This window comes from Cherax quadricarinatus, chromosome 60 (assembly GCF_038502225.1).
Source record: "Cherax quadricarinatus isolate ZL_2023a chromosome 60, ASM3850222v1, whole genome shotgun sequence".
Classification (NCBI taxonomy): Eukaryota; Metazoa; Arthropoda; class Malacostraca; order Decapoda; family Parastacidae; genus Cherax; species Cherax quadricarinatus.
The window spans coordinates 18,147,608-18,170,212 of NC_091351.1; the positions used below are offsets into that span (position 1 = coordinate 18,147,608).

The following is a 22,605-nucleotide window of genomic DNA, read 5'->3' on the forward strand; positions in this document are numbered from 1 at the left end:
ATTGGGGTTTTGTATACAGCCTGGCCAGCTCCGACATACGCACTCCACTTTCGTACTTGGCAATTATCTCTTTCTTCATTTCAATAGTCATTAGCACCCTTTTTCTCGAAGGGTTGGCACTAGAAGCTTTCTTGGGGCCCAGGTTGACTTATTTTGCAGAAACAAGCACCAAAAACACTGTGATAATATGGAATGTACCGAATGTATCCTTAGATGCGAGCACACTGGCTGGCTTGTAAACACTGGCACACACAGGGCAGTTCAGGCCACATGTGGACACGACTCGGACGAATCGCGTATGGTGGGTTTTTTAATGGGAACTTAGGCAAAATTTTTGCATTAAAATGTATCGAATACCGGATTTATCGGATATTGATGCCATCGCAAACCGGGGGTCCACTGTATACTGATAACTGGTACACAAGCCCCTTACTCAGTGATTTCTTGTGAGTGAACATGACAGATGTGTGTGGCACAGTGCATGCAAATTTATTTATTTATTTATTTAGTTTATGTCTTTGCAAACAGTACATTGAGATTTTATATTTACAATAGCGGGTTGTAATGCAAAGAGAGCCTCTATTATGCCTAGGCATTATGGGCCAAGTTAACATTATTGGCTTACAGACTACTTAATACTAAGGATTTTATCATAGTTGTACAGTAGGACAGTAATTATTTCATAGTTGAACAGTAGATTATTAATTATAAGTGAATTAAATTTGTATAAAGGATATATTCTTATAGTCTAAAATGCTTTTTGTGGAAAACAATGGTTCAATTATATTCCTGTCAACAATGGATAAAAGATTCAAAGTGATTGTTGAAGTTATGATGTGGGAGTACATAGGCGAGTATGTGTGTACTGAGTATTTAGCATTTAGTCTAGGGTGATTAAGTGGCTTTTGAGAAGAGTCTTAAACTGGTTTTCAGACTGGGTTACTTTAATATCTTCTGATAATGAATTCCATATTTTAGGGCCCTTTGTGTGCATAGAGTTTTTACACAGTGTGGTAAGGACATGAGGTATATCAAAAAGAGATCTGTGTCTGGTGTTGTAGTCATGTGTCCTGTTTAAGTTGGTGAGGAGAAGTTTGAGTGGAGGGTTTATATTTGCGTGTATTGTTCTGTGTATGTAGTAGGCACATGAATAAGTATGGATGTTCTTAATGGTGAGCAGATTCAGACTTTTGAAAATTGGTGGAGTCTGCTGCCTTTTGCTGGGTTATGAGGGGTTTTAGGTGATTGGATGTTGTTGATCTCCATGCACAAATTCCATATGTAAGGTAAGGGTATATGAGTGTATGGTACAGTGCCAGGAGAGCTGATTGTGGAACATAGTACCTTATCTTTGATAGTATGCCTGCAGTCTTGGAGATTTTCTTCGTGATTTGTTGCATGTGTGTCCGGCACTTAAGGCTACTGTCAAGGTGGATACCTAGGAATTTTCCCTCTGTGAGTCTTGTGACTGATGATCCATTTAGCGTTATGTTAATCGGATCATTTGCAGCTTTATTTCCAAAATGAATGAAATAGGTTTTATCAGTTTATTAGTCATCATCCAGGCATATGCCCATGTTCGACACTGGAACTCATAGAGGTGAGGAGCAGGCCTTTGCTGCAAATGACATCATGGCATTTCGGTGTCATGACAAACGAGATGTCTCACTGTTGTCATCAGTTCACCCTAATGGAATGGCAGACACTGGCAGGCAGCATAGAGAAAGCAATGAACCTATTCTAAAACCTGAAGCTGTGATTGACTACACCCTCAATATGCATTCAGTGGACAAATGTGACATGCAGATTGGGTTTGCCGATTGTGTTTGCAAGAGTTATAAGAACATAAGAAAGAGGGAACACTGCAACGGGCCTACTGACCCATGCGGAGCAGGTCCATGTCCCCTCCCCCGATTAGCCCAATACCCCCCCCCCCCCCGGATTAGCCCAATGACCCACCCAGTCTGGTCACCTCCACTCAAGGAAGGAGCACAGCACCAGACCCAGCAGCACAAGCTAGTCAGGTCCAACTCACACCCACCTATACCCACTCATGTATTTATCTAACCTATTTTTAAAACTACACAACGTTTTAGCCTCAATAACTGTACTCAGGAGTTTGTTCCACTCATCCACAACTCTATTACCAAACCAGTGCTTTCCTATATCCTTCCTGAATCTGAATTTTTCCAACTTGAAACCATTGCTGCAAGTCCTGTCTTGGCTGGAAATTTTCAGCACGCTATTTACATCCCCTTTATTTATTCCTATTTTCCATTTATACACCTCTTCATATCCCCCCTAATTCTACGCCTTTCGAGAGAGTGCAGATTCAGGGCCCTCAGTCTATCCTCATAGGGAAGATTTCTGATACATGGGATCATCTTTGTCATCCTCCTCTGTACATAAAACTCTTTTTCCATATACATTTTCATGCTCATTGCTTATAATATATATAAGATGAGGACCAGAAACAAGCCACCATATGGCAAACTTTGTCTGTCATCAGACAAATAATAATCAAGTACCAAAGAACAGCACCTGCAATAGAAAACCGCCCACATAATTATCAACAGCTACCTTCTCATCGGAATCATGATGATCACTTCCTAACAAAACTGCCTGCTACTGCTTTCAAGAAAAAGGCTCAGAAGAGGTGTTATGTCTGTGCACATACAAAACAACGCCCTCAACAACGCAGAGACACTCGTTTTATGTGTGAGGAGTGTAAAACACCACTGTGCATGACACCATGTTTCAAAGACTTTCACAGGCTGCAGAACTTCTAAAAAAATTCCCTGTGACTGTGTATGTGTATATAAAATATAGAAAAATAGTAATAAGCAACATTTTCTATTGTTCGTTTGTGTAAATATGTTTTATAAACAAAATACTGACAACAGTGTTTAGGCATGTTATTGTGTATATAGAAAAAGAAATAACTTACAAAATAGTGCTCATATTGGTCTCACAGGCCATAAAAGTTACTTGGAAAAAAAAAATAAAAAAATAATAGAAAATAGTACCAAAAAATAAAATAAAGTAATACTGGGTGACCAGCAGTTGGCGATGTTACCGTATGCCAGTCATTGTCTGTCAACTTCATGCCTCCATATCTCAGTAAGTATTGATGGTAAAAAATTTTTGTTTAGCCTATAAAATTCAGAAAAAAAAACACTATCTTTTCATAAGAAAAAAATATTTTTTTTTTCGAATTTTTACCGACCCTGACAACAGGTTTGGGAGAGGGTATGCCGACCCTGAAAGGGTTAATAGTTCTTGTTCTTATTAATTTTCCTTTCATATTCATGGGGAAGTGGATTAAGAATCTTTCCTCCGCAAGCCATGCATGTTGTAAACGTGAAATAAAATGCCGGAAACAATGGGCTAGTAACCCCTTTTCCCGTACAGCTTACTAAAAAGAAAAAGAAGAAAACTGTCAAAGTGAGATGTTTGAATGTTCGTAGATGTTGTGTGAACAATAAGAAAGAGGTGACTGTGGATGTTATAAATGAGAAGAAGCTGGATGTCCTGACTCTAAGTGAAACATAGCCGAAAGGGGTGGGAGAGTGTCAGTGGGAAGAAATAAATGGGATTAGGTCAGGGGCTTCAAACAGAGTTAGAGCTAAAGAAGGAGTAGCAATAATGTTGAAGGATAAGTTATGGCAGGAAAAGAGGGAATATAAATGTATAAATTCAAGGATTATGTGGTGCAAAAAAAGGGTTAGATGTGAAAAGTGGGTTATAGTAAGTGTTTATGCACCTGGAGAAGAGAGAAGTGTAAAGGAGAGAGAGAGAGAGAGAGAGATTTTGGGAAACATTGAGTGAGTGCATGGAGAGTTTTGAACCAAGTGAGAGAGTACTTGTGGTTGGGGATCTCAATGCTCAAGTGGGTAAAAATGTTGTGGAGAGAGTAGTAAGTAAATTTGGGGTGCCAGGGGTAAATGAAAATGGGGAGCATATAATTGAGCTATGTGTAGAAAGAGGTTTGGTAATAAGTAATACATATTTTATGAAGAAGAGGATAAATAAGTACACAAGGTATGATATAAAACATAACGAAAGTAGTTTGTTAGATTATGTATTGGTGGATAAAAGTTTGATAGGAAGGCTTCGGGATGTACATGTTATAGAGGGGCAATGGATATATCGGATCATTATTTAGTTGTAGCTACAGTAGGAGTAAGAGGGACAAAAGGAAAATGGCAACAACAAGAAAGAGAGAGGTGAAAGTGTATAAATTAAGGGAATAAGCAACTATTGGCAGAAAGGTAGGCTAATGCAAGTATGAATAGTGGGGGGGTTGAAGAAGGCTGGGATAGTTTTAAAAATGCAGTATTAGAATGTGGGGCAGAAATTTGTGGCTATAGGAGGGTGGGTGCAGGAGGAAAGAGGAGTGACTGGTGGAATGATGAAGTAAAGGGAGTGATAAAAGAGAAAAAGGTAGCTTATGAGAGGTTTTTACAAAGCAGAAGTGTTGTAAGAAGAGCAGAGTATATGGAACATAAAAGAAAGGTGAAGAGAGTGGTGAGAGAGTGCAAAAGGAGAGCAGATGAAAGAGTGGGATAGGCACTGGCAAGAAACTTTGCTGAAAACAAGAAAAAAATTTGGAGTGAGATAAACAAATTAAGAAAGCCTAGGGAACAAATGGATTTGTCAGTTAACCCTTTCAGGGTCCATAGGCCCTCTCAGAGACTTGTTCTCAGGGTCCCCCAAATTTCAAAAAAAAAAAAAAAAAAATTTCTTATGAAAAGATAGAGAATCTTTTCCCGATCATAATGACACCAAAAGTGTGAAATTTGATGCAAAACTTACGGAATTATGCTCTCGTGAAGTTAGTGGTCTCGACGACGTTTATGCATCGGCAATTTTGCCCAGTTTTAGTCCTATTTTCGGCCAATTCCATTGTACTACTCGACAAAAATCATAACTATTTCACTAGAACTCCATTTTTTCTATCAAATGAGTACAAGAAACCACCAATTTACCGATTTCAACTACCCAATACAGTGGTCAGAATTTAGCAATTTTGCCAATTTCACACAAATCTTAAAAGATGCCAATTTCCAAGTAGGGTCCAGAATAAACAAGAAAGACATTCCTGGCACTAAAATAACATTTCCTCTGTTCATTAGTCACATTCCCAGGCCCCTCTTACGTTTCTTTTGCTTTCCACTTTGAATTTTTATTCTCACAAAAAAAAAATAAGATTAACTGTTATGCAGACTACTGCATTAGTGTAGAAATAGTATAAATAATATCGGCACACTTGTGAATGAATATTAAACTCACCAGTTGATGTGTATTGGATGCTTAGCATGATTTGCTTATTTTGAACTTTGGTAAAAATCGAACATTTCTGCTACTTTGAGCTCAATTTCAAGTTACTTTTCATTGTAAAACCAGTCAAAATCATCTCACTTTCTGTAATACATCTTCCATTCTATACAATGAGACCAGGTAAATTAGAATACAACAATAAATACCATACAAAAATAGAGTGCAAAGTCGCTGTGGTGGTGGAGAATCTGGAGCAAAGGCAAGGAAACTGGTGGTTATATAGGCATCAGTGGATAGGGACGTGTAGCAGATGAGGGCATAGTCACTGGTAGGCGGGATTCCCCAGTGGAAGTAGGTCCTACCCAAAGGGATGGGTTAGTTATAGTAGCTGTGAAGAAGGTCTTGTAGATGTCCTCTGAACCAAGATTCCATGATTCCAAGATTCCATGTATATAGTTCTACTATCTTCTAATTATGTCCTAGATTCTGTACTGATAAAGCCACTGGATGGAGAAATGTCTACAATAAAGATATCCAGATGTTGCACATGTGTCTTAACTTTCATATTGTCAGTACTGTATACCTGTCTTGCACAACTTGTCAGACACTGCAACATCATGGAATCTTGGTTCAGAGGACATCTACAAGACCTTCTTCATGGCTACTGCAACTAACCCATCCCTTTGGCTAGGACCTACTTCCACTGGGGAATCCCAACTACCAGTGACTATACCCTCGTCTGCTACACGTCCCTATCCACTGACGCCTATATAACCCCCAGTTTCCTTGCCTTTGCTCCAGATTCTCCACCACCACAGTGCTCTCAACACCAACTCCAAGGTTGAGGGACTAATTACCTCATCTTTTGTATAGTTCTACTGTCTTCTAATTATGTCCTAGAATCTATATCGATAAAGCCACTGGATGGCGAAACGTCTACAATAAAGATATCCAGATGTTGCACATGTGTCTTAACTTTCATATGTGGGAGTTGACTTGTCAGTGGATGGGTTTATGAAGGATGAGGTTAACCATAGAATTGATGAAGAAAAAAAGGTGAGTGGTGCGTTGAGGTACTTGTGGAGACAAAAAAACGCTATCTATGGAGGCAAGAAGGGAATGTATGAAAGTATAGTGGTACCAACACTCTTATATGGGTGTGAAGCTTGGGTTGTAAATGCAGCGAGAAGGTGGCTGGAGGCAGTGGAGATGTCTTTACTAAGGGCAATGTGTCGTGTAAGTATTATGCAGAGAACTCGGAGTGTGGAAATTAGAAGAAGGTGTGGAGTTAATAAAAGTATTAGTCAGAGGGCTGAAAAAGGGTTGTTGAGGTGGTCTGGTCATTTAGGGAGAATAGATCAAAGTAGAATGACTTGGAGTGCATATAAATCCATAGGGGAAGGAAGGCAGGGTAGGGGTCATCCTTGAAAATGTTGGAGGGAGGGGGCAAAGGAGGTTTTGTGGCCAAAGGGCTTGGGCTTCAAGCAAGTGTGAGTGAGCATGTTAGATAGGAGTGAATGGAGACGAATGTTTTTTGGGACATGACGAGCTGTTGGAGTGTAAGCAGGGTAATATTTAGTGAAGGGATTCAGGGAAACTAGTTATTTTTATATAGCCAGACTTGAGTACTGGAAATGGGAAGTACAAAGCCTGCACTTTAAAGGAGCGGTTTGGGATATTGGCAGTTGGAGGGATATATGCTTCTAAACTGTTGTATCTGGGAGCCTCTGCAAAGACAGTGATTATGTACGAGTGAGGTGAAAGTGTTGAATGATGATGAAAGTATTTTCTTTTTGGGGATTTTCTTTCTTTTTGGGCCACCCTGCCTCGGTGGGAGACGGCCAACTTGTTGAAAAAAAAAAATTGTGTGTCCCTGCACCCGAATATAAACTTACGAAAGACGCCGAGACATACCAAGAAAGTAAACATACAGATGAACACACCAGCTAACCCCATTACAGTAACCTTTTGCACCTCTTCCATTCTTTGCTCCTCCTCTTCTTCCTCTTTCTACAATACCCCCCTCCCCTCACCTTACATTAGAACTACACAAATATTTTAAGGTAAGTAATGAGTACTGTACATGCAATGTATCACTATAATAAATGTTACTCATCTCTCACCTTACATTAAGACTACAGTACAATTTTTTTTTTCAACAAACCGGCCGTATCCCACCAAGGCAGGGTGGCCCAAAAAGAAAAACAAAAGTTTCTTTTTTTAAATTTAGTAATTTATACAGGAGAAGGGGTTACTAGCCCCTTGCTCCTGGCATTTTAGTCGCCTCTTACAACACGCATGGCTTACGGAGGATGAATTCTGTTCCACTTCCCCATGGAGATAAGAGGAAATAAACAAGAACAAGAACTAGAAAGAAAATAGAAGAAAACCCAGAGGGGTGTGTATATATATGCTTGTACATGTATGTGAAGTGTGACCTAAATGTAAGTAGAAGTAGCAAGACATACCTGAAATCTTGCATGTTTAAGAGACAGAAAAAATACACCAGCAATCCTACCATCACGTAAAACAATCACAGGATTCCGTTTTACACTCACTTGGCAGGATGGTAGTACCTCCCTGGGCGGTTGCTGTCTAGCAACCTATACCTACAAGGATTACAAATATTTTAAGGTAAGTAATGAGTGTACTGGAGTTTACCTGGAGAGAGTTCCGGGGGTCAACGCCCCCGCGGTCCGGTCTGTGACCAGGCCTCCTGGTGGATCAGAGCCTGATCAAACAGGCTGTTGCTGCTGGCTGCACGCAAACCAACGTACGAGCCACAGCCCGGCTGGTCAGGAACCGACTTTAGGTGCTTGTCCAGTGCCAGCTTGAAGACTGCCAGGGGTCTGTTGGTAATCCCCCTTATGTATGCTGGGAGGCAGTTGAACAGTCTCGGGCCCCTGACACTTATTGTATGGTCTCTTAACGTGCTAGTGACACCCCTGCTTTTCATTGGGGGGATGTTGCATCGTCTGCCAAGTCTTTTGCTTTCGTAGTGAGTGATTTTCGTGTGCAAGTTCGGTACTAGTCCCTCTAGGATTTTCCAGGTGTATATAATCATGTATCTCTCCCGCCTGCGTTCCAGGGAATACAGGTTCAGGAACCTCAAGCGCTCCCAGTAATTGAGGTGTTTTATCTCCGTTATGCGCGCCGTGAAGGTTCTCTGTACATTTTGTAGGTCAGCAATTTCACCTTCCTTGAAAGGTGCTGTTAGTGTGCAGCAATATTCCAGCCTAGATAGAACAAGTGACCTGAAGAGTGTCATCATGGGCTTGGCCTCCCTAGTTTTGAAGGTTCTCATTATCCATCCTTTCATTTTTCTACCAGATGCGATTGATACAATGTTATGGTCCTTGAAGGTGAGATCCTCCGACATGATCACTCCCAGGTCTTTGACGTTGGTGTTTCGCTCTATTTTGTGGCCAGAATTTGTTTTGTACTCTGATGAAGATTTAATTTCCTCGTGTTTACCATATCTGAGTAATTGAAATTTCTCATCGTTGAACTTCATATTGTTTTCTGCAGCCCACTGAAAGATTCGGTTGATGTCCGCCTGGAGCCTTGCAGTGTCTGCAATGGAAGACACTGTCATGCAGATTCGGGTGTCATCTGCAAAGGAAGACACGGTGCTGTGGCTGACATCCTTGTCTATGTCGGATATGAGGATGAGGAACAAGATGGGAGTGAGTACTGTGCCTTGTGGAACAGAGCTTTTCACCATAGCTGCCTCGGACTTTACTCTGTTGATGACTACTCTCTGTGTTCTGTTAGTGAGGAAATTATAGATCCATCGACCGACTTTTCCTGTTATTCCTTTAGCACGCATTTTGTGCGCTATTACGCCATGGTCACACTTGTTGAAGGCTTTTGCAAAGTCTGTATATATTACATCTGCATTCTTTTTATCTTCTAGTGCATTTAGGACCTGTATGTGTATTTTAATTTTTTAATTTTGAATGCCTAGCTCTATTTTTAACATACTAAAAATATTATAAATCGTGCAAATGTGACATTAAAACAATATCTAAAGATGGTTGACACAAAGCCACTACCAGTACAGAATGCTTGAAATAACAGCAAGGAGCAGCTCCTCACTTAACAACCAATTAGCTTCCCGACCTACTCTTAGGAACCTCAGTTGGTTGTTAAGTGAGGAGTACCTGTATAAAAATACATACAAAAACCAAATAATTCTAACCTTGAATTCTTTGATCCCGAGACATCCAGTATAAAACACCATCACAGTCAGGAACTTCATCTGCTTTACTCATCATCTGGACACGCTTTTTGTTAAATTTGAAATTGGTGACTCTAACTGCCATCTGTTGGTAGTGTTTTAAAAAATACTTATTATAATATTCATGTATATCAATGTACATAAAAAAGCCCAAAATCTGGAACTCTCTGCCAGAAATCTCCAGAACAACTGGCTCAGATAAACTTTTTAAAACTACAGCTAAAAAACACCTTATCTTCTCAACCTATCCCATCCCACCTTAAATACAGCCTCTCCTCACTTAACGACCGAGTTCTGTTCCTAAAAACATGTGAGTAAAGGAATTCGTCTTTAAGTGAGGAGCATACTATAATGGTAGTGGGTATGTGTCAAGCATCCTTGATATTATTTTAATGTTACCTTTGCACCATTTATAACATTTCTTGTATATTTTTAAATGTTTATACAGTAGTGTACTGTATATTTTAATAAACAGAATAGAAGAAATCAGCTCTTATATACATTATTTAGGTATGCCTACTGGTCACAGAGCCCGTCGTAAGTCCGAGTTGTCGGTAAACGAGTATGTCAGCAAGTGAGGAGAGGCTGTATTTATGTAAAAACTATACATGCATTTGCTCAATATCATGAACATAGGTAAAACTTTATAATCAATATATACTTACTCATCTCAAATGTTAATCACTCCATTGTATCCACCTAAGGTTCATAAACAAAATTGTAATTCTTCTCTACAAAACTTATTAAAGCCATAAAGCAAAACCTAATAGAATATTCAGCTCTTTTGTATTCATTGTAGCTCATCTAATGACCATACCTTTATACCTTCGATATATCTTTGAAGAGTTTCACGAGTTTCACTACTCATGGAGCCCAGCCATGGGCCAGGCTTGTCTTGTGCTTGCCTGATCAACCAGGTTTTTGCTGTTGGAGGCCTGCTGTCCCACATATCCATCACAATCTGGTTGATCTGGCACCTGGTGAAGATCCTTGTCCAGTTTCCTCTTGAAGGCTTCTACACATGTTCCAGCTGTGTTTCTGATATCTTCTGGTAAGATGTTGAATAGTCTGGGACCCCGGATGTTGATACAGTGTTCCCTTATTGTCCCCACGGCACTTGTGCTCCTAACTGGGTTTATTTTGCGCTTCCTCCTATATCTCACATTCCAGTATGTTGTAATGGCAGTGTGTAGAATTGTGAACAGGCCCTCGAGTACTTTCCAAGTACAGTGGACCCCCGCATAACGATCAGCTCCCAACTCGACCAATTATGTAAGTGTATTTTTGTAAGTGCTTTTGTAGGTGTATTTTTGGGGGTCTGAAACAGATTAATCTAATTCACAATATCTCTTATGGGAACAAATTCGGTCTATAACGGCACCAAAACAGACTTCTGGATTGAAATAATATCGTTATGCGGGGGTCCACTGTATATATTATCATGTATTACCAGACGAACCTCACATACAGCCTATAGACACCACCAACAAATTTAATGTCTTCTTCTCTACTGTGAGATCAAAGCTAGCAAACAAAATTCCTAGCTCAAATACCCAGCTGAAAGACTACCTCACTGGCAACTACACAAATATTCTATATGTAGCTCCAACTAATTCTACTGAAGTCTCACTCATCATCAAATCATTAAAAAACAAGGCAGATCTAGATATATACATAAAAAAAGCTGCTCATGTGCTGTCACCCATTACTGCAACACTGTTTAAGTAATGTGTAGAGTCCTCAACCTTCCCATCCATATTCAAAGGTGATCCAAATGAATTCAATAACTATAGACCTACATCAAACTTGCCTTTAGTTTCTACCTTATATCCAACAACATACTTAACCCCTGCCAGTTTGGGTTTAGACCAAAAAAAACTATGAATGATGCTATTATACAAATGCTTGAACTAATGTATACAGCCCTCGATAAAAATGAATATCCGCTGGGGCTCTTCATTGACCTATGGAAAGCATTTGATACAGTGGACCACAGTCTCTTGCATCTAAAGCTAAATCATTACAGCATCAGAGGACATTCCCTCAATTACCTAAAATCTTATCTTAACGTTAAACACCAATATGTATACACAAATGGAGTTAACTCCACTATTCAGCCTGCAGCAGTCAGAGTGCCCCAGGGTAGTGTCCTAGGAATACTCCTCTTTCTCATCTACATCAATAATCTCCCCAGTGCATCCCAACTCCTTAAACCAGTTCTATTTGGAGATGACGCTACTTATGTCTACTCCCACTCAAACCCAGCTATACTCAGAGACACTGTAAACAACGAGCCTCTAAAAATATATACTTGGATGATGACCAACAAACTCACCCTCAACACAGACAAAACATTGGTACTTCATGCTGTTTGGGAACAGAGTCTTAAATATCCAACTTAATATATCAATAAATGGTTCCCCTATTACAAGACACACTGAGGGTAAATTTTTAGGTCTTCTCCTTGATTGTAATCTTAAGTTTCATTCCCACATCCAGCATATATCCAAGAAAATTTCTAAATCAGTAGGCATCCTTTCCAAGATACGATACTAAGTACCCCAAACGACACTCCTTACCCTATACCACTCATTAATATATCCCTACCTTGCCTACGGTATTTGTGCCTGGGGATCAACCACAGCCAACCACCTTAAACCTTTAATAACTCAACAAAAATCTGCTGTGCAGATGATTACCAGCTCCTGTGCCAGACAGCACACCCCACCACTTTTCAAAAGCCTGAACATGCTAAATGTGCGAGACATACAGTCATATTATTATTTCCTACTACATATACAGAACATTAAACTCCAATAAGAACCCTCCACGTAAAGTTCCCTTTGATAGATACAACAAAAAGACAGAAAGCACAGTCACTCTTCGATATCCTTCGTGGCAGTCTCACACCATGCAAAAATGCAAAGCACATAAAGGTAAAGGATCACCTGAATACTTATAAATTAGGATTTTATTTAACCCTTTGACTGTTTCGGTCATATATATACGTCTTACGAGCCACCGTGTTTGACGTATATATACTCATAAATTCTAGCGGCTTTAAATCAAGCAGGAGAAAGCTGGTAGGCCCACATGTGAGAGAATGGATCTGTGTGGTCAGTGTGCACCATATAAAAAAAATCCTGCAGCACGCAGTGCATAACGACAAAAAAAAACTCTGACCATTTTTTTTAATTAAAATGCAGACTTTGTGATCTATTTTCGTATAGTATTTATGGTTGTATTCTCATTTTCTTGGTCTCATTTAATAGAATGGAAAACATATTATAGAAACAGAGGTGATTTTGATTGGTTTTACTATGAAAAGAACCTTGAAATGGAGCTCAAAGTAGGGGAAATATTTGATTTTTGCTGATGTTCAAAAGTAAACAAATGGTGTAATTTTCCAATAAATATCCAAGTAGCCATTCTAATATGCAGTTATGAATGGGTTGACATTATTTATACAATTATTACAATATTGAAGTAGTCTGCATAATAGTAAATCTTCTATTTTTTGTTTGAATAAAAATTCAAATTAGAAAGCAAGAGTAATATCAGAGGGGCCTGGAGACATGACTGATGAACAAAGAAAATGTTATTTAACCCTTTGAGGGTTTCGACCGTACTAGTACGGCTTACGACCCAGGGTTTTTTACGTGCTAGTACGCCTAAATTCTAGCGCCCTCAAATCTAGTGGGAGAAAGCTGGTAGGCCTACATATGAAAGAATGGGTCTATGTTGTCAGTGTGCACAGTATAAAAAAAATCCTGCAGCACACAGTGCATAATGAGAAAAAAAAAACTTTGACCGTTTTTTTGGAATAAAACAGCAAATTTGCACTGTATTTTCATATGGTATTTATTGTTGTATTCTAGTTTTCTTGGTCTCATTGTATAGAATGGAAGACATATTACAGAAATTGAGATGATTTTGACTGGTTTTACAATGAAAAGTACCTTGAAATTGAGCTCAAAGTAGCAGAAATGTTCGATTTTTACCAAAGTTCAAAAGTAAACAAATCATGCCAAGCGTCCAATACACGTCAACTGGTGAGTCTAATATTCTTTTGCAAGTGCACCAATATTATTTATACCATTTTTTACACTAATGCAGTAGTCTGCATAACAGTAAATCTTCTATTTTTTGTGAGAATAAAAATTCAAAGTGGAAAGCAAAAGAATGTAAGAGGGGCCTTGAGACATGACTAATGAACAAAGGAAATGTCATTTTAGTGCCAGGAATGTCTTTCTTGTTTATTCTGGACCCAATTCGGAAATTGGCATCTTTTGAAATTTGTGTGAAATTGGCAAAATTGCTAAATTCTGACCACTGTACTGGATAGCTGAAATTGGTAAATGGGTGCTTTCTTGCACTCATTCGATAAAAAAAATGGAGTTCTAGCGAAATATTCATGTTTTTTGTCGACTAGTGCAGTGGAATTGGCCAAAAATGGGGCTCAAAGTGGGCAAAATCGCCTATGCGTAAACATCGCCGAGACCGCTAACTTCGCGAGAGCATAATTCCGTAAGTTTTCCATCAAATTTCATAATTTTGGTGTCATTATGATCGGGAAAAGATTCTCTATCTTTTCACAAGAAAAAATTATTTTATTTTTTTTTTTAAATTTGGCCGACCCTGAGAACGAGTCTCGGAGAGGGCCTGTCGACCCTCAAAGGGTTAAGAACCAGGAATGTCTGCATTGTTCATTCCGGACCCTATTTTGAAACTGTCATATTTTTTAATTTTCGTGAAATTGGCCAAATTGCAAATTTCTGACCACATTATTGGGTAGTTGAAATCGGTAAATGGGTAGTTTCTTGTACTCAGTCGATAGAAAAAATGGAGTCCTAAAGAAATAGCTATGAGTTTGGTCGACTGGAACAATGGAATTAGCCAAAAATAGGCCTCAAAGTGGGCGAAATCACAGATTCGTATATGTTGCTGAGGTCGCTAACTTCGCGAGAGCGTAATTCCGTCAGTTTTCCATCAAATTTCATTCTTTTGGTGTCATTACAATCAGGAAAAGATTCTCTATCATTTCATAGAAAAGATTCTCTATCATTTCATAAGAAAAAATCTTTTTTTTTCGAAAATTTTGTGACACCAGGATACACCTCATGATTTGGGATTGTGACAGTCAAGGGGTTAAAAATCATTTAATCTCTCAATACTAACCAAACCAACCAAAACAACTTCTAATCAGTTATTACATTATATGACCTCTAGTCCATTAACCCTTTCACTCTCAAGATCCCTGCTCACAAACTTGCTCTCAGTGTCGAAGAATTTTAAAAAAAAAATTATTTTTTCTTATGAAATTATGATCTCTTCCCGATGGTAATGACACCAAAAGTACAAAATTTAATAGAAAACTTAAGGAATTACACTCTCGTGAAGTTAGCGGTCTCAGTGATATTTATGCATCAGCGATTTTGCCCACTCTGAGCCCTATTTTCAGCCAATTCCATTGTTCCAGTCGACTAAACTCATAGCTATTTCACTAGAACCCCATTTGTTTTATCGATTGAGTACAAGAAACCACCCATTTACTCATTTCAACTACCCAAGAAAGTGATCAGAAATTGGTAATTTGGCCAATTTCTTACACAATTCAAGGCCAATTTCAAAATAGGGTCCATAATTAACAATACAATCATTCCTAGCACTAAAATAACATTTTCTCTGTTCATTAGTCACATCTCCAGGTCCTTCTTCATTTGCACTTGCTTTCCATTTTTAATTTTTATTCACAAAAAATAGAAGATTTACTGTTAAGCAGACTAATGCATTATTGTAAAAATGGCACAAATAATATCAACACATTTGTGAAAGCATATTAAACCCACCAATTGACGTGTATTGGACATGTGACGTCATTTGTTTATTCTTAAACATAGGCAAAAATCAAACATTTCTGCTACTTTGAACTCAATTTCAAGGTACTTTTAGTGTGTAAACCATTCAAAATCATCTCTATTTCTGTAACATATCTTCCATTCTATCAAATGAGACCAAGAAAACGAGAATACAACCATAAATGGCCCGGTGGCCTGGTGGCTAAAGCTCCCGCTTCACACACGGAGGGCCCGGGTTCGATTCCCGGCGGGTGGAAACATTCCGACACGTTTCCTTACACCTGTTGTCCTGTTCACCTAGCAGCAAATAGGTACCTGGGTGTTAGTCGACTGGTGTGGGTCGCATCCTGGGGGACAAGATTAAGGACCCCAATGGAAATAAGTTAGACAGTCCTCGATGACGCACTGACTTTCTTGGGTTATCCTGGGTGGCTAACCCTCCGGGGTTAAAAATCCGAACAAAATCTTATCTTATCTTACCATAAGAAAGTACACCGCAAAGTCAGTGTTTTAAACCAAAAACACGGTCAGGGTATTTTTTTTCTCATTATCCACTGCGTGTTGCAGGATTTTTTTTTTATACTGTGCACACTGGCCACTCAAACCCATTCTCTCGTATGTAGGCCTACCACCTTTCTTTTGCAAGATTGGAAGCTGCTAGAATTTTGGCGTAATATTACGGCACCAACAATGGCTTGCAAGCCGTATTATTATGACACTGACAGTGAAGGGGGTTAAGAGTAAATAAACATTTTAATAAAAGTTAACCACTCTTACTTTGTCTAGATTTAACCCTTTGACTGTCGCAACCCCAAATCTTGAAGTGTCTCCTGGTGTCGCAAAATATTTGAAAAAAAAAAAAAATTATTTTTTCTTATGAAATGATAGAGATTCTTTTCCCAGTGATAATGACACCAAAAGTACAAAATTTGATGGAAAACTTACAGAATTACGCTCTTGCAAAGTTAGTGATCTCAGCAACATTTATGCATCAGTGATTTTGCTCACTTTGAGCCCTATTTTCGGCTAATTCCATTGTTCCAGTCGACCAAACTCATAGCTATTTCTTTAGAACTCCATTTGTTCTATCAACTGAGTACAAGAAACTGCACATTTACCAATTTTATGGAAATTAAAAAATGTATCAATTTCAAAATAAGGTCTCGAGGCCCGTTATAATACTCTTGCTTTCTATTTTGGATTTTTATTCACACAAAAAATAGAAGATTTACTGTTATGCAGATTACTGCAATATTGTACAGGTCCGCCATCACAAATCCGGCAATCAGATTTTGTACTAAGTATACATAAGATTTATTAAGTTCAAATAGGATTGTAAAACAGCTAACCACTACTCTATGTTTAGTCTTAAGTAATAATTACTATGTATGTACTATTATCTTATCTAGTTTTAATTAGCTACTATGTATTAGAATTAGTTTGCCCGAAATGCCTTGGCATGATAGTAGCTATCTTTGTACTTAGCAAATCAGAATTGTAAATACACATTGTTTTTTTTTTTTTTTTTTTTTTTTCAACAAGTCGGCCGTCTCCCACCGAGGCAGGGTGACCCAAAAAAGAAAGAAAATCCCCAAAAAGAAAATACTTTCATCATCATTCAACACTTTCACCACACTCGCACATTATCACTGTTTTTGCAGAGGTGCTCAGAATACAACAGTCTAGAAGCATACACATATAAAGATACACAACATATTCCTCCAAACTGCCAATATCCCAAACCCCTCCTTTAAAGTGCAGGCATTGTACTTCCCATTTCCAGGACTCAAGTCCGACTATATGAAAATAACCGGTTTCCCTGAATCCCTTCACTAAATATTACCCTGCTCACACTCCAACAGATCGTCAGGTCCCAAGTACCATTCGTCTCCATTCACTCCTATCTAACACGCTCACGCACGCTTGCTGGAAGTCCAAGCCCCTTACCCACAAAACCTCCTTTACCCCCTCTCTCCAACCCTTTCGAGGACGACCCCTACCCCTCCTTCCTTCCCCTATAGATTTATATGCTTTCCATGTCATTCTACTTTGATCCATTCTCTCTAAATGACCAAACCACCTCAACAACCCCTCTTCTGCCCTCTGACTAATACTTTTATTAACTCCACACCTTCTCCTAATTTCCACACTCCGAATTTTCTGCATAATATTTACACCACACATTGCCCTTAAACAGGACATCTCCACTGCCTCCAACCGTCTCCTCGCTGCTGCATTTACCACCCAAGCTTCACACCCATATAAGAGTGTTGGTACTACTATACTTTCATACATTCCCTTCTTTGCCTCCATAGATAACGTTTTTTGACTCCACATATACCTCAACGCACCACTCACCTTTTTTCCCTCATCAATTCTATGATTAACCTCATCCTTCATAAATCCATCCGCCGACACGTCAACTCCCAAGTATCTGAAAACATTCACTTCTTCCATACTCCTCCTCCCCAATTTGATATCCAATTTTTCTTTATCTAAATCATTTGACACCCTCATCACCTTACTCTTTTCTATGTTCACTTTCAACTTTCTACCTTTACACACATTCCCAAACTCATCCACTAACCTTTGCAATTTTTCTTTAGAATCTCCCATAAGCACAGTATCATCAGCAAAAAGTAACTGTGTCAATTCCCATTTTGAATTTGATTCCCCATAATTTAATCCCACCCCTCTCCCAAACACCCTAGCATTTACTTCCTTAACAACCCCATCTATAAATATATTAAACAACCATGGTGACATTACACATCCCTGTCTAAGACCTACTTTTACCGGGAAGTAGTCTCCCTCTCTTCTACACACCCTAACCTGAGCCTCACTATCCTCATAAAAACTCTTTACAGCATTTAATAACTTACCACCTATTCCATATACTTGCAACATCTGCCACATTGCTCCTCTATCCACTCTATCATATGCCTTTTCTAAATCCATAAATGCAATAAAAACTTCCCTATCTTTATCTAAATACTGTTCACAAATATGCTTCAATGTAAACACCTGATCTACACATCCCCTACCCACTCTAAAACCTCCTTGCTCATCCGCAATCCTACATTCTGTCTTACCTCTAATTCTTTCAATTATAACCCTACCGTACACTTTTCCTGGTATACTCAGTAAGCTTATTCCTCTATAATTTTTACAGTCTCTTTTGTCCCCTTTCCCTTTATATAAAGGGATTATACATGCTCTCTGCCAATCCCTAGGTACCTTCCCCTCTTTCATACATTTATTAAACAAAAGTACCAACCACTCCAACACTATATCCCCCCCTGCTTTTAACATTTCTGTCATGATCCCATCAGTTCCAGCTGCTTTACCCCCTTTCATTTTACGTAATGCCTCACGTACCTCCCCCACACTTACATTCTGCTCTTCTTCACTCCTAAAAGATGGTATACCTCCCTGACCAGTGCATGAAATTACTGCCTCTGTTTCTTCCTTAACATTTAAAAGTTCCTCAAAATATTCTCGCCATCTACCCAATACCTCCATCTCCCCATCTACTAACTCCCCTACTCTGTTTTTAACTGACAAATCCATATTTTCCCTAGGCTTTCTTAACTTGTTTAACTCACTCCAAAATTTTTTCTTATTTTCATTAAAATTTCTTGACAGTGCCTCTCCCACTCTATCATCTGCTCTCCTTTTGCACTCTCTCACCACTCTCTTTACCTTTCTTTTACTCTCCATATACTCTGCTCTTCTTATAACACTTCTGCTTTGTAAAAACCTCTCATAAGCTACCTTTTTCTCTTTTATCACACCCTTTACTTCATCATTCCACCAATCACTCCTCTTTCCTCCTGCCCCCACCCTCCTATAACCACAAACTTCTGCCCCACATTCTAATACTGCATTTTTAAAACTATTCCAACCCTCTTCAACCCCCCCACTACTCATCTTTGCACTAGCCCACCTTTCTGCCAATAGTCGCTTATATCTCACCCGAACTTCCTCCTCCCTTAGTTTATACACTTTCACCTCCCTCTTACTTGTTGTTGCCACCTTCCTCTTTTCCCATCTACCTCTTACTCTAACTGTAGCTACAACTAAATAATGATCCGATATATCAGTTGCCCCTCTATAAACATGTACATCCTGGAGCCTACCCATCAACCTTTTATCCACCAATACATAATCTAATAAACTACTTTCATTACGTGCTACATCATACCTTGTATATTTATTTATCCTCTTTTTCATAAAATATGTATTACTTATTACCAAATTTCTTTCTACACATAGCTCAATTAAAGGCTCCCCATTTACATTTACCCCTGGCACCCCAAATTTACCTACTACTCCTTCCATAACATTTTTACCCACTTTAGCATTGAAATCCCCAACCACCATTACTCTCACACTTGATTCAAAACTCCCCACGCATTCACTCAACATTTCCCAAAATCTCTCTCTCTCCTCTACACTTCTCTCTTCTCCAGGTGCATACACGCTTATTATAACCCACTTTTCACATCCAATCTTTATTTTACTCCACATAATCCTTGAATTAATACATTTATAGTCTCTCTTTTCCTGCCATAGCTTATCCTTCAACATTATTGCTACTCCTTCTTTAGCTCTAACTCTATTTGAAACCCCTGACCTAATCCCATTTATTCCTCTCCACTGAAACTCTCCCACCCCCTTCAGCTTTGTTTCACTTAAAGCCAGGACATCCAGCTTCTTCTCATTCATAACATCCACAATCATCTCTTTCTTATCATCTGCACAACATCCACGCACATTCAGACTTCCCACTTTGACAATTTTCTTCTTCTTATTCTTTTTATACACATTTTATACACATTGTAACCTTTACAAAGAAATAAAATTATTATTATTATTATTATTATTTTTATTATTACAGGTCTGCCATCACAAATCCGGCAATCAGTTATTCGGTTCCTTCAGTTATTCGGCACTAATTTTTTCTAGCATAATTTCAAATTTCCAGGGTCGCCAAACCAACCTGCTGGTACTGTTTGGTGGCGCTACTTGCTGCATACGTCATTCCAATTACTTTTTCTCCATTTATTGTTATAACCTGCTTACTTTTAGCCCTAGCCATGGTTCCAATGAATAAAAGAAATGCTTCTCATTATGTAAAGCACCTATATAGTACATTATTCATTAAAGATAAGGTGGCTTTGAAGCCACTGTCGGTTGCCATGAGCTCCATCTCATGAAGCAGGAGAATATCCTATATTATTACGCTAATATCAACACTACAGCTTATTTGCCTATCACAATTGATCTAATATGACATAAGAAACAATATAAATAACATAAAACATGTTAAATACTCCAGAATGAATAATATTTGGCATAACACCGAGCAGTTCGACAGAGTTATGAAGAGGATATGGTAAACAAATACCATTCTCCTATCCTTGTCTTGGGGGCTTATATTAAAGAAAACGGAGTATAGCACAGGGCTAACTATGATATACACTCGTACTCCACCATAAACATGAAACAAAAAAGTTATTATCACACATAGCAGCATATGTGTAGAGAACCTAGGATAACCCCAAAAAAGTCAACGTGGCTTATTTTTAGTACCTGGCTTGGGTTAGCCATATATGATTTTTGGTAAATATTCGATTCCCGGCAAGGGTAGAAACATTAGGCGTGTTTCTTTACACCTGCTGTCTATGTTTACCCATCAGTAAATGGGTACCTGGGTGTTAGTCGACTAGTGTGGGTGTTATCCTGGGACACTGACCTAATTTTCTTGAAATACTCAGCATAACAAGTGCTTTTCTATACAGTAGTAAGTCACTGATGTCAGCTAGGCCTGTATACCTTGTACATGTACGTGTAGTAAATAAAGATATTATTATTATTATTATTATTATTATTATTATTATTATAATATTATAATTTTCTCAGTTGTTTGTTGGGTTATCTTATTCAAACTTGGGCAATGTATGATGGAAAGATACTTCTTCACGTACACCAAAAATGAAAGAAATCAGACCATAAATAGCGGAGTTCACTTCTCAGCCATTAGCGGCCGCTTAGCGGTATACGTATTTTTGTATGGTTGTTATGGTTATATTCTCATTTTTTCGGTCTCATTTGATAGAATGAAAGATATATTACAGAAATAGATATGATTTTGATTGCTTTCATGACGAAAAGTACCTTGAAATTGCGCTCACAGTAGCGAAAATGTTCTATTCTTTAGCGAAGCTCAAGAGTAAACAAATGACGTCACCGTCCAATACCTGTCCGCCTGCCAGTCCAAATTCCAGTATGGAGACAAGACTGGATTGACATTATTTATACAATTATTACAATAATGCAGCAGTCTGTATAACAGTAAATCTTCTATTTTTTTGTGAATAAAAATTCCAAATGGTAAGTAAGAGTAATATAAGAGGGGCCTGCAGCCATGACTAATGAACAGAGAAAATGTTATTTTAGTGCCAGGAATGTCTGCATTGTTTATTCTGGACCCTATTTTGAAATTGGCATCTGTTGAAATTTGTGTTAAATCGGCCAAATTGCCAATTTCTGACCACTTTATTGGGTAGATGAAATAAGTGAATGGGCGGTTTCTTGTACTCACTTGACAGACTAGAAGTAAATAAGTTTATTCAGGTATGCACATATACAATTACATAGATTATCATACATACCAGTGTATGTATAAAGAACCTAGGATAACCCAGAAAAGTCAGACAAAGTGACTTATTTCCAGTACCTGGCTTGGGCTTGCCATATATGATATTTGGTAAATATTTTTTTTTTCTTGGTTGTTTGTTGGGCTATCTCATTGAAACTTGGGCAGTGTATGATGGAAAGATGCTTCTTAACGTACAACAAAAATAAAAAAGACGGACGATAAATAAGGGAGTTCACTTCTCAGCCATTAGCCGCCTCTTTGCAGTATATTTTCGTATGGTTTTTACGGTTGTATTCTCATTTTTTGGACTCATTTGATAGAATGGAAGATATATTACAGAAATAGACATGATTTTGATTGCTTTCATGACAAAAAGTATCTTGAAATTGAGCTCAAAATAGCGGAAATGTTCGATTTTTGTCGATGTTCAATGAACTGTGTAAGTCAAGTTGGTTAATTTTTTTAAGTGTATTCTAACCTAACCACTCTGTAATTCAGCAAACTCAGTAATCCGGCACACTACAGGTCCCACTGATGCCGGATTTGTGATGGAGGACCTGTAA

At 38.5% G+C, this 22,605-nt stretch overlaps 1 protein-coding gene across 2 annotated transcripts in view; it reads right to left on the reverse strand.

Annotated features, from left to right (window-relative positions):
- Nucleotides 1-22,605, reverse strand: part of phr (deoxyribodipyrimidine photo-lyase photorepair) — a 138,601-nt gene that overhangs the window by 114,426 nt on the left and 1,570 nt on the right. For both annotated transcript variants that reach the window (XM_070097996.1, XM_070097995.1), the window contains exon 2: nucleotides 9,482-9,605. In XM_070097996.1, the coding sequence (XP_069954097.1) occupies nucleotides 9,482-9,605 (124 nt within the window). The remainder of the gene's footprint in view (nucleotides 1-9,481; nucleotides 9,606-22,605) is intronic.